The following is a 12,648-nucleotide window of genomic DNA, read 5'->3' as shown; positions in this document are numbered from 1 at the left end:
TAAAAAGTACACACTTAAGCCCTGGCTAGTTAGTTGGAGCATCCTCCAGTAACCAGAGTCACCAGTTCAATTCCCAGTCAGGGCACATGTCCAGGTTGCAGACTTGATATCTGGTTGTTGTGCTTGCAGGAGCCAATCAGTGTTTCTCTCTCTCCCTTCCCCTTTCTCTATTGAATGAGAATAAAATAAACCTTAAAAAAAGTGCAGGCTCAAGATAGATCCAAGTTTTACTACTTCCTAATCAATGTAACCTTAGACAAAGTAATTTTAAAATTCTGCTAAGCCTCATTTGTTCAATGGGATAACAACAGATACAGCTCATGGAGTTGTGAAGATTAAAAGAAATCATCTATGAATATGAACCTACCCCAAATAGCTGTTTTAGTAAAGAGTTCTCATTTGGTTTTATGAAAACTCCAATGTAATAGTGGAAACTGTAGCTACTTAAGGAAATTTTCACATTTCAGATTTGGTTTGGGTAACACTAAAACCGATTTAACAATATTAGTGAATACAAAAGGTAAAAAAAAGATACTGCTATAATTCATATCTACTTTTTCTATGTAAAAGTCTACCATAGTGTAAGAAATAAGCCATTTTTTCCAATCTAACCCAAGAGCTCATTTTACCATACTTGAAACAGAAAATACCTATTTATTCTATGGGGGGGGGGAAACATGCATAATTACAAAAGCCAAATCTCTCCAAGGATCTTAATGATGTTATAAAGTGGGAAACTGACAGAGGATGCCAAGCTATTTCAACTGGCACTATTGGATTGGCTACAAAACTGTCATATATTGAAACTTTCTTTGAGATATGTCATACAATAATCTTAAATATACATATCGCACAGGTACTTAAACAATATTACTCAGTGTGACAGGAATATTAAATTCCCTTTCTTGACATACGTTCTGTTTGCTTTAAAATAACCACAGCTCAGTAAGCTGGGGGAGATGCACCATTGATTTACTCCTTCTAGTACAAGGCAACCTCTTCCCTCCCCCTCTCAGGGAATTTGTTTAGGGGAAAGAACCAAAACAATCCACTCCAGTAATAATAAACAATTTTATATAACCCATAGGCAATTATTTTTGTGAGGTGTTGGATATATGGTCTATGCTTCTTTACATTTCAAAGACTGACTATTCAAAGTCGTGTCCATGGTGGACTTTAACAAATACTTTCATAATATAATACTATAGGAACATAAAGGTGGCTGACATAAGTGGACTTTATATGTCAATTGTTTGCAAAAGGTTGTATAAATAAAATGCTATTACAAAAGCAGTAAGAGAGGTTAGAGAGACTGTCACTTATTTAAAAAAAAACACTCAGACACAAACAAAAAAATCCTCTGTAGCTAGTCATTTCACAGTGTAAGCTGCCCTTTGGGTTTATGTCCTGGAAGTTTGCATGATGCTACACAGACTGTTCCTAAGTAAGCAGGGCCATTGAAAGATGTGAAAATTAATAAAGGGAAACTTCATTTGACATGGTGTCAGGAGGCCAGAAGGGGGTGCTCATATGCAGTACCAGGAGGGGTCAAGTTAGAGGAGAGATTACTGATCAATTGCAGACCTCAACAGATAAATGCTCAACAGGAAAGAATCACCAGTGGTAGGCCCCAATGTGAAAGATATACATTGCCTTTCCTACGAGAAATCCACCACCCCAGCCACTCAGCCAATGGAAAACCATCATCACCCTTAACTCTAGCTTTTCTCCAATTAACTTCTGTTCAGAACTACCCTTCCCAATGTTTCTCTTCTCCATAAAGTAACTTTCCTCTTGTTTGATTTTGGACTTGCCAATGGCTTTTGCTGTAGCTTGCTTGTCCTGAATTGTAATTCTTTATTGTTCCCAAATAAACCCATTTTTGCTAGCAAAATAACTTTTAGTTTTAAGGTCAACAAAGGCAAGCTGAATAGGTTTAGAAAAAGAAATTTTACAGCACTTTTTTACACAGAGGAAATAGTAGTCTTAGGGCAACAAGTTTCCCATCCCTTTTATTACATGTGACAAAAGAAAGCAAGCTTAAGCGAACAGACTTTATATGGCCATAAAAGTGATGGACTTCTTGTTTTGTTTTGTTTTTAAGAAAAACATATTCCACATTTTTGCCCTGTAATTACTTTGCATGACGTTTATTTCTCAAAGAAGGTTCAGGAACGATAAACCGTCCTCCCCAATAAAAAGCACAAAGTTGTTCTGTAAATTTGGAGAAAGTCTGGGACTATTTTTCCTGTCCAGCCTTCGTCTCCACCTAAGATATTGATATACCTAATTCCAGTCCACAGTCACTGAACACCACGGCACTGGGTTGCTCAACTTAAATACTGTAATACACGCAAGATTTTAATGAAAAGGAAAAAAACAGGTGAGAGCCCATATACCCAAGGCATCTTAAGCAAGATCATGGAATTTTCTTACTAGACAAACCCTTTGGGCTTCCAAACAGAAAGAACAGAAGCCCCGAAAAGGAGACCAGGTCACTCGGGTGAGGTAGGGTCCTCTCTCACACACCACCATCGAAACACTGGACGTCACCAAAAGAGACCCAGGCCAGCTGCAGGTGTGCGGGAAAAGAGGGGGGGGTGGCCCCAAGTTGAGGCTGCGAAAAGGTTAAGGGTGTGGAAAGCAAGGACATCCGGAGCAGAGGAAGGGGCTGAGGTCTCACCCTTGTCGCACGCCAGCAAGAACAGCTTCTCATTCAGAGTGTTTTCCTCCTTCACCTCCCGCACATCCTTTAGCGCCATCACCTCCTTCAGCGACGAAGAGGAGGATGGGGAAGAAAGCAAGGAGGAGGAGGAGGCGCCCGAGGGATCCGTGCTCGGATACAGGGCCGCCATCATCGCTTCCCATGCAGGGGGCAGGCCAGCAGACAGGGGCGCAGCACACTCCAACCCCAGTCCCACCCCAGGGCTGGAAAAGGGATGGGACGTTCCCAGGGCTGCCTCTGAGCGCAGCCCCTTGGCCCCGAAGGGCGTCGCGTCCTCCGGGAGCCAGCACTCGCCCTCCACGGACAGCCCCAGGTTGGTGGCGGCGCTTGCACGGCCTCGGGGCCAGCGCCCCCTCCCCAGCCGCCTGCGTCCCGGCCGAGCGGGTCCTCGCCCGTCCGGGGACGACAGAGTGGCAGGCGCCAGGGCGGCGGCCGAGAGCGGGGCCGTGCCAGGAGCCGCAGGGGCCGCACGGTGGCGGCCCGGTCCAGGTAGAGGACAGGAAAGCAGTGGATGACAAGCTCCGAGAAGTGACTCTGCGAATGGGAAGCAGATCTGTGAGAACCTCAGGCAGAACTGCGTCCCCAGGAGAGATGCTCGAGACTCTCCTCACGTCATCTTCCGCTACAGGTCAGCTGTGACACTGGGCGGAGCCTGCGGTGGGGCCCGGCTGGGTGGTAGGCGGGGACTGCCCATGGGGCGTGGCTTCGGCCGCCCCGCCCTGCCCCGCCCTGCTCCTAGAATGCTGCGTAGTGCCAGACAGCTGCCTCCGAGGAGGAGGCGCACAGCCCGGAGTTCTCGTTGAGCCCAAAACGATCTCCCAGCTGTTCCCTGCAGCACAGTAGTAAATACGCAGCGGTGTGGCTCGTTGAGTCGCTGACAGCGTAAGTTCAGTTGAACCCTCTTGTGGAATTGTTAGATTATTTCACATTCCTGTGTCCTCTGCCTCACCAAGAGGCCAGAAGTGCCTGGTGTACTTATATTGGGCTAGATACCGCATTTCTTAAGACTCCTGTTTTAACAACTCGTTTGTGGTTAGAACCACCCGTAGCATTCCCGATGCCATACATTTACTTGCATGTAACTCTGGGCTATTGGCATGTAATCATGGGCAAGCACTTTTTTAGGATCCACGCTGCATCAACCCTTCAATGGTTCCACCTTCACATTTATAAATCTAGTTTTAAAGATGAGTACTATTTAGGCAAAAGCTAACTGAAGCACAGATGTGCTACTTCCTTGAATAATTTCTTACTCAAGCTTTTACTTAAAGCTGATTCCTTCACCTTTAAAACCTGGGGGGTGGGGGTGTCCTGGAAATTATTTGGCTTGAATAATTATTTCTGCTTCCTGCAACCAACCATACAAAAATTGTACCTTCAATGCTTCAGGTTTGTAAGGCAACACATAAATTTACTTCCAAGTATCTTGTATTTGAGTTAAATACATCTTGTTCTGTTCAGATTGTTTTGTTCCATCCTGTCCCTGCCAACACCAACTCCCAAATTTCTTAAATATCTTTCTCATCATTCAAAGCCTTCTTTAGATCTTCTCTAAGAGGCCTTGCTAGACAGGATTGCCCACCTTTCCAAACATTTTCATGTGTTTACTTCAAAACAGTAAATTACCTATTGAATCATTTTAGCCTTTTTTTAAAAAATCTGTAATAGATCATATATGTCCCCCATTCTATAATGTTCAGTTCCAAGTTTGTGTATTTGCTGGAATGTCAAAGTTGCTCATTTTTAGTTTTTGGCCAGTGAACACAGTGCTACATATTTTGGTGTATGTGTGTGAGCTTATACAGTAAAACTTTTACTCAGTTAGCAGAACCACCCCAACCAAGCCCCATCCAAAACTTTGAGTGGTTGAAGGTAAAAATTCAGATGGCGCATAGCCATACATACCACTTTTAAAGTCTACGCAAGCTTCTGGGTTTAGTTAAGTCCCATAGAATTTCAATGTTACTGGGTTGATTTCTTAAATTCAGGGGAATTCCACCCTTTGTTACTGGATAAACTTACGAAGCATTCCAAAGTAGTAGAGGGGTTTTCTTCAAAGTAAGCCTGCGTTGCAAGTGCATCCTGTCACTCAGAAGTCTTGCAATCAACTCAAATGCAGAGGATTCTCTCTTGCTTCTCTGGCACATTCTTTATCTACCACAAAGTGGGAGTATTTTAACATTCCCTACAGGATGTTTATTTTGCATCTGTAATGTGGAGACCAGTGATGGAGTTATAATGAATGATGGAATGCAACATTCAGAAGTAGCACATTACTCAGAGCAACTTACCAAAGTATACAAAAGAAGAGCGATCTCCAATTCCAGATGAGAGAAAACCCAGATTCCAATCTAGTCCTATAAGTAACAGACTGTCTACATCTCCAAATTCCCTACCTCTCCTTCACTACTACTAGGCCATATTTGCCTAGTTCTTTTCCTCAAATGCCTACAAGCCTCTTCCTGTTTCAGAGCCTTTACTTGTTCCCTCTGCTGAACACTTACGCCTAGCTCCTCATCATTCATCTAGTCCAAATATCACATCCTTTTTTTAAAAAGATTTTATTTATTTATCTTTTTAGAGAGGAAGGGAAGGAGAGAAGGAGGGAAATATCACTGTATGGTTGCCTCTCATGAGTCTCCTGCTGGGAACTGGCCTGCAACCCAGGCATGTGCCCTGAGTGGGAATCGAACCCCGATCATGTGGTTTGCAGGCCCAAGCTCAATCCACTGAGCTACACCAGTCAGGGCCAAATATCACATCCTTAAACAGACCTTCCCTGACCACCCAAACTAAAATAATCTTCACCCCAGTTCCCAAGTCAGTCTCTATCACATTACTGTTTTGTTTTTCCCACTGTCTTTGTTTTTCATGACTTAAAATTCCCATTTGTTTATCGTGTCTCTCTTCCCATGGATAGAAAATTCATGAAATCATGAAACTGTATTTTTTTCCCTTCTGGATCTCCAGGTGCTAACATCATACCTGGTTCACAACAGACAAATTTATGTTATTGAATTGGTTGATTCAACAGAATTACTTCAGCACAAACTAAATGTGTAATAAATATGCATTTGGTCTTTACTGGAATTGTTCATGTTAAAAGACCAGAGAACTGCCCTGGCCTGGTAACTCAGCTGGTTGGAACATGGTACCATATACCAAAGGGTTGCAGGTTCCATCCCCAGTTGGGGTACATGTGGGAGGCAACTGACAGATGTTTCTCTCTCACTTATTCCTTTCTTTAAAATCGATAAACATATCCTCAGGTGAGAATTTTTTTTTAAAAGACCATAGAACCACTTTTCTCCCCAACTATATTTTGCCATGTATAATGTGCACATTTTTGTCCAAATTTTGGAGGGAAATATAAGGATATGCATTACACATGGGTAGTTCTAATTCTGTATCTACATAATTTCTAAAAATTCTTTTATTTATGCTTATGTGTTAAAAGTGTAACTCTAGAAGGCAAAATTTCTCATACCATGTGTTCAGAAATAAATGCTAAAATTCCTTTCTAACACAAAAAGCAACTATCTAAATATAAACAAATAAATAATTGAATTAAAAAATTAAAACAAAATATTTTTTTCCTGAAAGTTTTGGCCAAAATCATGGGTGCACATTATATATGGCAAAATACAATAATATATTTTTTTGTTTTAATAATTAGTTTAACAATTAGTTTTACTAACTAGTAATTAGGAATTTTATTTTACTAATTATTTTGGTTTCTCTTTTCTGGAAAATTACCTTATGAGAGATAAATTTTCACAGTTGTTATATTTTTCTTTAAATGAAATAAATACACATTTGTACATACACAGAATTTTTATTAAATATACATTGTGAGAAAACACACTAAAGTGCTAAATTTCATGTAAATCAGATAACTTAATAAATATAACAGTGAAACAATGAAGAGGAAAAACATGATTTAAATAATTTCACAAAAGAGCGGGAACATATCTTAATTGTCATATAAGAAAACAATCATCAAAATATAAAAGGAAAGGAAATCTCTCTTGTAGAAGAATATATTTCATAGTTCCACCTGTTGATAACTTCAGTTAAAAATTCTATTCTAAACACATGAGCAGTTTCACTTGTACCGAAATATACCTTTTAATCAGTGGTAAAAAGGAGCGTTAGACCTCTCATTCACACTCACACAAAGTGACAGTTTCTTTGTGCACAGCAGTTTCACTGCCACTAACAGTGGGAGAGGAAGGAAGTGGACTTCTGAATTCAATTGTTAGCAAAGAATCTCTCTACTGCTAAAAATTCAGACAAAAATAGGTCTCAGGTAACACACGCATTAACCAAACATTGCCATCGTGTAAGAGGCTGTGGGAAAAAACATGTGAAAATACTCTATTTTAAATAGTAGCTTTCTGCTAAAGAAATTCAGTGGGCATGTTCTAAGTTATTTGGGGCTTCAGTATAAATCAAAATTAGCATCTGTTAATATGAAGCTAACATTATAGTGTCAACATATCTTGAAATTATCTAGCCAATGTTTGACTATCAATATTTGGAAGAAGTCAGTTGAAAAATATATGCACATCAAAAATGAGTACTTCTAAAAGAAATTTTCATGTATCAAATATCTACAAACTAAAAAGTATACACGGAGTGGGGGTCACAATAAATACTTGGCTGACTTACCAATTATATATGCTGTTTAAGAAAATGCAGGTAATTCAGGTGAAAAAAATATGTATACACACATTTCTCTAGTGACATCCTACCAACATATATGCGCTGCCTGTCATTACCCAGCTAGCATATGTAAAGTATTGATGCAGTTAAAATTATGTTTTAAGTAAAAAAGCTCTGGCTTCTTACATAAGAGAATGAACTTTGGGGTTTATTCAGGAGTTAGTACTCATGAGTAAAATATTTAATGTTAATAGAACAATACTCGTCACTTAAAAGTTTTAGATAATACAGAAATTTACAGGAAAGTTGAAGTTTTAGACCACTGCACATAAAGGGGGAAAAAGCAGGGGGATTAAACTGAATTATGACTTTGAATATTTTCATGATCAAAATTAATAGATACACACACAAATCAAAACACAGTAGGACTTGCAAAAAATTTTGTATTGGTCTATTTTAAACCATGAAAAAGAAGAAATTATTCTTGCTCTAATGAGACTTTCAGAAAATGAAATTAATTTTATCATGAAATATCACTTCGATGATGAACATATTCTACTATCAGTACCTACTAGTAAATTAATTGTGTTAACCAAAAAGGTCAACAAACTCTAACTAGTATGAACAGGATATTGAACTCATTCATGAATTTTACAACTGTTTAGAGCATACAAATAATCTCTGGTTTTATACCCACTACATTTCAGGATTCTGTAAACTGTGAGGCATTCAATATGTTTAACGTGGCAGGAAATCATACTTAATGTCTATTTTATTCTGTTCAGTCCTTTCCCCATCAAGCATGCAAACACCGTCATAACCATCCTTGGTTTCACCTCCACCAGGTCATCAGGTAAGGCATATATCCGGGCCCCGATCTTTCGAGCAACTGAAATGGCATATCTTGAAAAGACAAGAAAGATATCTTGGTATGGTATCTACTGTGTTTTCACTTAATATGTTAACAAAAGAACAAAATATATTGATAAGATTTAACTTTACAAAAAAGGTTAAGTTTTTATGAATCTTCAATCACATTCCCTATACAAAGCGTACTTAGAAATGTGAATTTTAAGAACATAGTAACCTTACCTGTAAGGATTTAAGAAATTAAAAAGTCACTACGTTCTAACATAAACCATAAAAGCTTACTTAGCATTGTTTAGCTTGTCTTCATTAGAAAGGTCTCCTCTCTTTATCATTTCCTCACGAACTGCATTTGGTGCAATGGCATCTATTAAATCTAGGACAGGTAAACTAGTGCTAATGGATCTGTCCTAAAAAATAAAGAACACAGGAATATTCATATCAGAGTAGAAGGTCATAATCACATAACCGAGAGCAATTTATACATTTTCTTTATACTTATCATTCAGATTTTCTGCAACCAGCACAAATCACAAACCATTCAAAATACACTTCTGCCTTGGTGGGGTGACTCAGTTGTTTAGAAGGTCATCCCATACACCAGAGGTTTGTGGGTTTGATTCCTGGTCAGGGCATATACCTAGTTTTCAGGTTTGATCCCTGGTTGGGGCATGTATGGGAGATAATCAATCAATGTTTTGTTTGTTTTCCCTCCCTCCCTCCCTCCCTCCCTCCCTCCCTCCCTTCTTCCTTTCTTCTGCTCTCTCCCCATCCCCCTCTCCCTATCTCTCTAAAATCAATAAGCATATTTAAAAATTAATGAATAAATAAAATATACTTATCTTTCCATCTTTACAGAGCTTACAGTGTAGAGTTGTCACCATACTTAAGGTTTATGGATATGATGATTTCTAAAGTGTGCTAACTACAGTATTTATTCTATAAAAAATAAATAGCTTTTGAAAGGAAGAAGAAGATAAATTTTAAATGAATACTTCTGCAATTCTGGTAATAATACATTTTTTAGAGCATGGATTCCTAAGCCTTCACTTAATATTTGTCAGAAAGAAAAGTGATAGTAGAAAGGAACTAACATCTACAAAGGCAGTATTCTTGTTAACACATTCAGCTTATTTAATCCCTAAAGATGAAGAATATAAAGTTCATAGACCTCAAGTGATTCGTTCACAAAGCCAGTAAGTTCAGAATCACCATTTGAACTTGTAACTGCCCCACTCCAAGATTCTCTACAGCTAAATTCTAATGGATAGAGCGTTGCCGTTGAAGTGAGAAATCCTGGTCTGAAGTGATTTTAGCATTCACTAGTACTTGCACAAGTTATTGTTCTATCTCTCAGCTTGAACACTGGCCACTGTTCACTGACTATCCAGAATCCACTCCTTACTAAATAACTTTCTCCAGCCGAACAAAATTCACATTTTTGCTCTGTGTCCACACTTCCCACACATGGATCTGTGCTCGAAGGAAAGCTGACCCCCTCCACAGCCCCAGGCATGTCCTGAATTAGTCTAGGCCGGGGGTGTCAAAGTCATTTCCACTGGGGGCCACATCAGCCTTGCAGTTGCCTTCGAAGGGCCGAATGTAATTTCAACTCCTTAACAGTTAAGGAGTAGTTATATTTATACAGTTCTAAAATTATTTTGGCCCTTTGAAGGCAACTGCAAGGCTGATGTGGCCCCTGGTGAAAGTGAGTTTGACACTCCTGGTTTAGGTAATAAATTCTGAGAGTGGGGTGATCAAGTTACTCTTTTTATGTATACAGATGACGTTCAGTAACATCTATGTTGTTAAAATTTCAGGGGGGAGGAGTGTTTAAGAACAAAATGTCTAAAAAGACTTCTTGGGTGAACAATAATGAAAAAAGTTTTAAAAACACTGGTCTAAGCCACATAGAGTCTAAGCTACATTGATTTAATTTGGGCCTGATTTAATTTAATATGAGGCCCTTCCTATCCAGGAAGAGTATGGAAAGCCAGCAATCCCTCCTCCTAGCTGCGAATGACAGGATAAAACCTCTGTTATCGCAAGCGGTCCTGTAACCAAGAAGAGAACCAGCTTTAGGGTGAAGTGGAGGTTTAAATGGCAAAGCAGAGATGGACAGAAACCTGAGTCCTGAAAGACATACTTCAATTACTAGCTCAGCCAACCCTGAAGTCCATCCTATGTCTCTGGATTTCTGCTATTGGTCTGTAACTTTTCTTCTGGCTTAAACCACTTTAAATTAGGTTTCTGTTACTTGAAGCCAAAACATTCTTTCCTAATTATTACAATGGAAATGTCACAGGATTCCTATGAATATTAAGATAATATAAGTGAAACGATCCAGTACAGTTCCTAGCCAAATGTTGTTCTTAATTAATATCTGATAAAATACTGAAATAGAGTAATAGGTTGCTCTCTTGGGGCCATGATCAATGAGTTACTGCATTAATTTTAGAAAAATTTATATTCTTCATTTCAGGAATGTTCATTACATGAAACATTTGAGGGGGATAGAAATAGAGGGGTACAAATGATTAGGGTCTTTCAGTCTGTCCCATGCTGCTAATTGGGATTTGTTTTTTTTGGCATTTCACAGCTGTTTTTCCAACACATAGTCTGCAGACCACCTACATGAAAATAATCTGAGGTGCTTGTTAAAAGCATAAATTTATCCCTACGCTCAAGTTCATGAGTCTGTGGATGGGGCTAGGAATCCACATTTTTAATAAGCTTTCTAGATGTACACCATTATATTTTCTAAAATTAAATTTAACATCAATGTAACTATAATAAATTTATAATTTCTATGTGCTTGCTTTTCGTAACATTTTTGTGGTGATTCAAAAGCAGAAAAGTGTCATAATTGTGCTGTATTTTGATTATTTATTGGCATATTTGTGAGAGTTTTTTTAAGTTTGGGGAAAATTATTCATGTGTTTTATTTTGCTTCTCAGCTTTACTGAGGTCAAACTGACAAATAAAGTTGTGAGATATTTAAAGTGTATGTCTTGATGTTATACACTGTGAAAGGATTCCTCCCATCTAGTTAATCAACACATCCATCACCTCCTATACTGACATATTTATTTTTATATGTATGATGAAAACACGTAAGTTCTACTCTCTTAGCAAATTTCAACTATACAATATAGTGTTAACTATGGTCGCCATTTTATACATTAGATCCTCAGATTTTATTCATCTTATAGCTGAAAGTTTATACCCCTTTGTGCTATTTTAAATATTTCTTCACTTAAATAGAGGAAGCAAAGATTTTTCCACCTATTTCCTTGTGATTCATTTTAGGAAAAACTTTATAGAATTGAATGAAAACTTAAGTTTTAAAGATTATATGAGATCCCTTATTTCCTATTTCCAAGAAAACAGGCCTATCTTCCACCTCCTCTGATTTGTATATTATCAGTGAAAAACATTTTACTTTTGCAAAGGAGTAGGGATTATAGCAAAACATTTAGTTTCATATATAAGTGTATTTTCATCATTTTCCTTCTACATTCCTTAATTTACTCATAAAGAAACTACTTAAATAAAATGAATTTGTAGAATCTTAAAGACAACCAGCCTACAGTTAGGCCAGATTTTTCAAGATAATGAATTATACCATCTCTTTTTCTTAATTTGATATGCATTCCCATTAGAACATTCCATTCCATTATTCTTCCTGTCGTTTCTGAAGGTCAAAGTGCAGAGAATACGGTGTGACTGCCGGAGTTCCCTGAAAAGCCTGCAGGAACCTTCAGCATGTGTTGCCCTTTAACACAGTGGCAGTACCGAGAGCTTAAGAAGCCCCACTTATTGAGCCCCTAATATGTGCCACGTACTACTGAGCACTTTTTATTTGTTAACTTATTTAGCTTGACAACAAACGCAGAAGATAGGTACTACTAATATCTCCATTTTAAATATAGGAAAACTGAGGCACAGAGAAATTAATAATTTTCCCAAGGTCACACAACTACTAAATGATAAGCAACAAATAAATTCAGCTTTATTCATCAAGAGATGTAGGTCAGCTGCTAGTATAAACTGCTAAGATTTCTACATAACACATGCCCTTCTTGCGTGCTTACTGCTTCACTTAGCTGATTTCTATAGTTATTACTGACACCCCAGAAGATTCCAGTTTTCCTATTTGCCTCTTTCCCTGAAGAATGAGCTCTTTGAGGGCATTGTGTAGCTACTATGACTAACAAAGCACCTGACACAGGGTAAGCTTTGAACACAGGGGATGGCAAAAGTAGGATTACAGTTGTTTGTATAGAAAAAGACATGCAGGTTATGATTATTACAGTAGTTTTATGAACTCAGAAGAATGTCACAATACAGCTGCCTACTTTTGATCACCCATGCTTTTATGGAATGAATGA

General features: G+C 38.3%; 2 protein-coding genes across 4 annotated transcripts in view; both read right to left on the bottom strand.

Annotated features, from left to right (window-relative positions):
• Positions 1-3,332, bottom strand: part of TRPC1 (transient receptor potential cation channel subfamily C member 1) — a 68,410-nt gene extending 65,078 nt beyond the window's left edge. Inside the window, exon 1 of one of the 2 annotated variants that reach the window (XM_037040272.1) lies at positions 2,684-3,332. In XM_037040272.1, coding sequence (XP_036896167.1) covers positions 2,684-2,858 — 175 coding nt within the window. In that variant the 5' untranslated portion in view covers positions 2,859-3,332. The remainder of the gene's footprint in view (positions 1-2,683) is intronic. The other variant, XM_037040281.1, reaches the window with a different exon arrangement.
• Positions 3,333-6,785: 3,453 nt separating this feature from the next.
• Positions 6,786-12,648, bottom strand: part of PLS1 (plastin 1) — a 102,135-nt gene continuing 96,272 nt past the window's right edge. For both annotated transcript variants that reach the window (XM_037040245.1, XM_037040254.1), the window contains exons 15-16: positions 8,543-8,667; positions 6,786-8,293 (exon numbers count right to left, since the gene is read on the bottom strand). In XM_037040245.1, coding sequence (XP_036896140.1) covers positions 8,158-8,293; positions 8,543-8,667 — 261 coding nt within the window. In that variant the 3' untranslated portion in view covers positions 6,786-8,157. The remainder of the gene's footprint in view (positions 8,294-8,542; positions 8,668-12,648) is intronic.

Source organism: Sturnira hondurensis, unplaced genomic scaffold (assembly GCF_014824575.4).
Source record: "Sturnira hondurensis isolate 20B ecotype Veracruz unplaced genomic scaffold, ASM1482457v3 Scaffold0000396, whole genome shotgun sequence".
Lineage (NCBI taxonomy): Eukaryota > Metazoa > Chordata > Mammalia > Chiroptera > Phyllostomidae > Sturnira > Sturnira hondurensis.
Note: the sequence above shows the minus strand (reverse complement) of the source record. Positions and strands in the feature narration are given on the sequence as shown.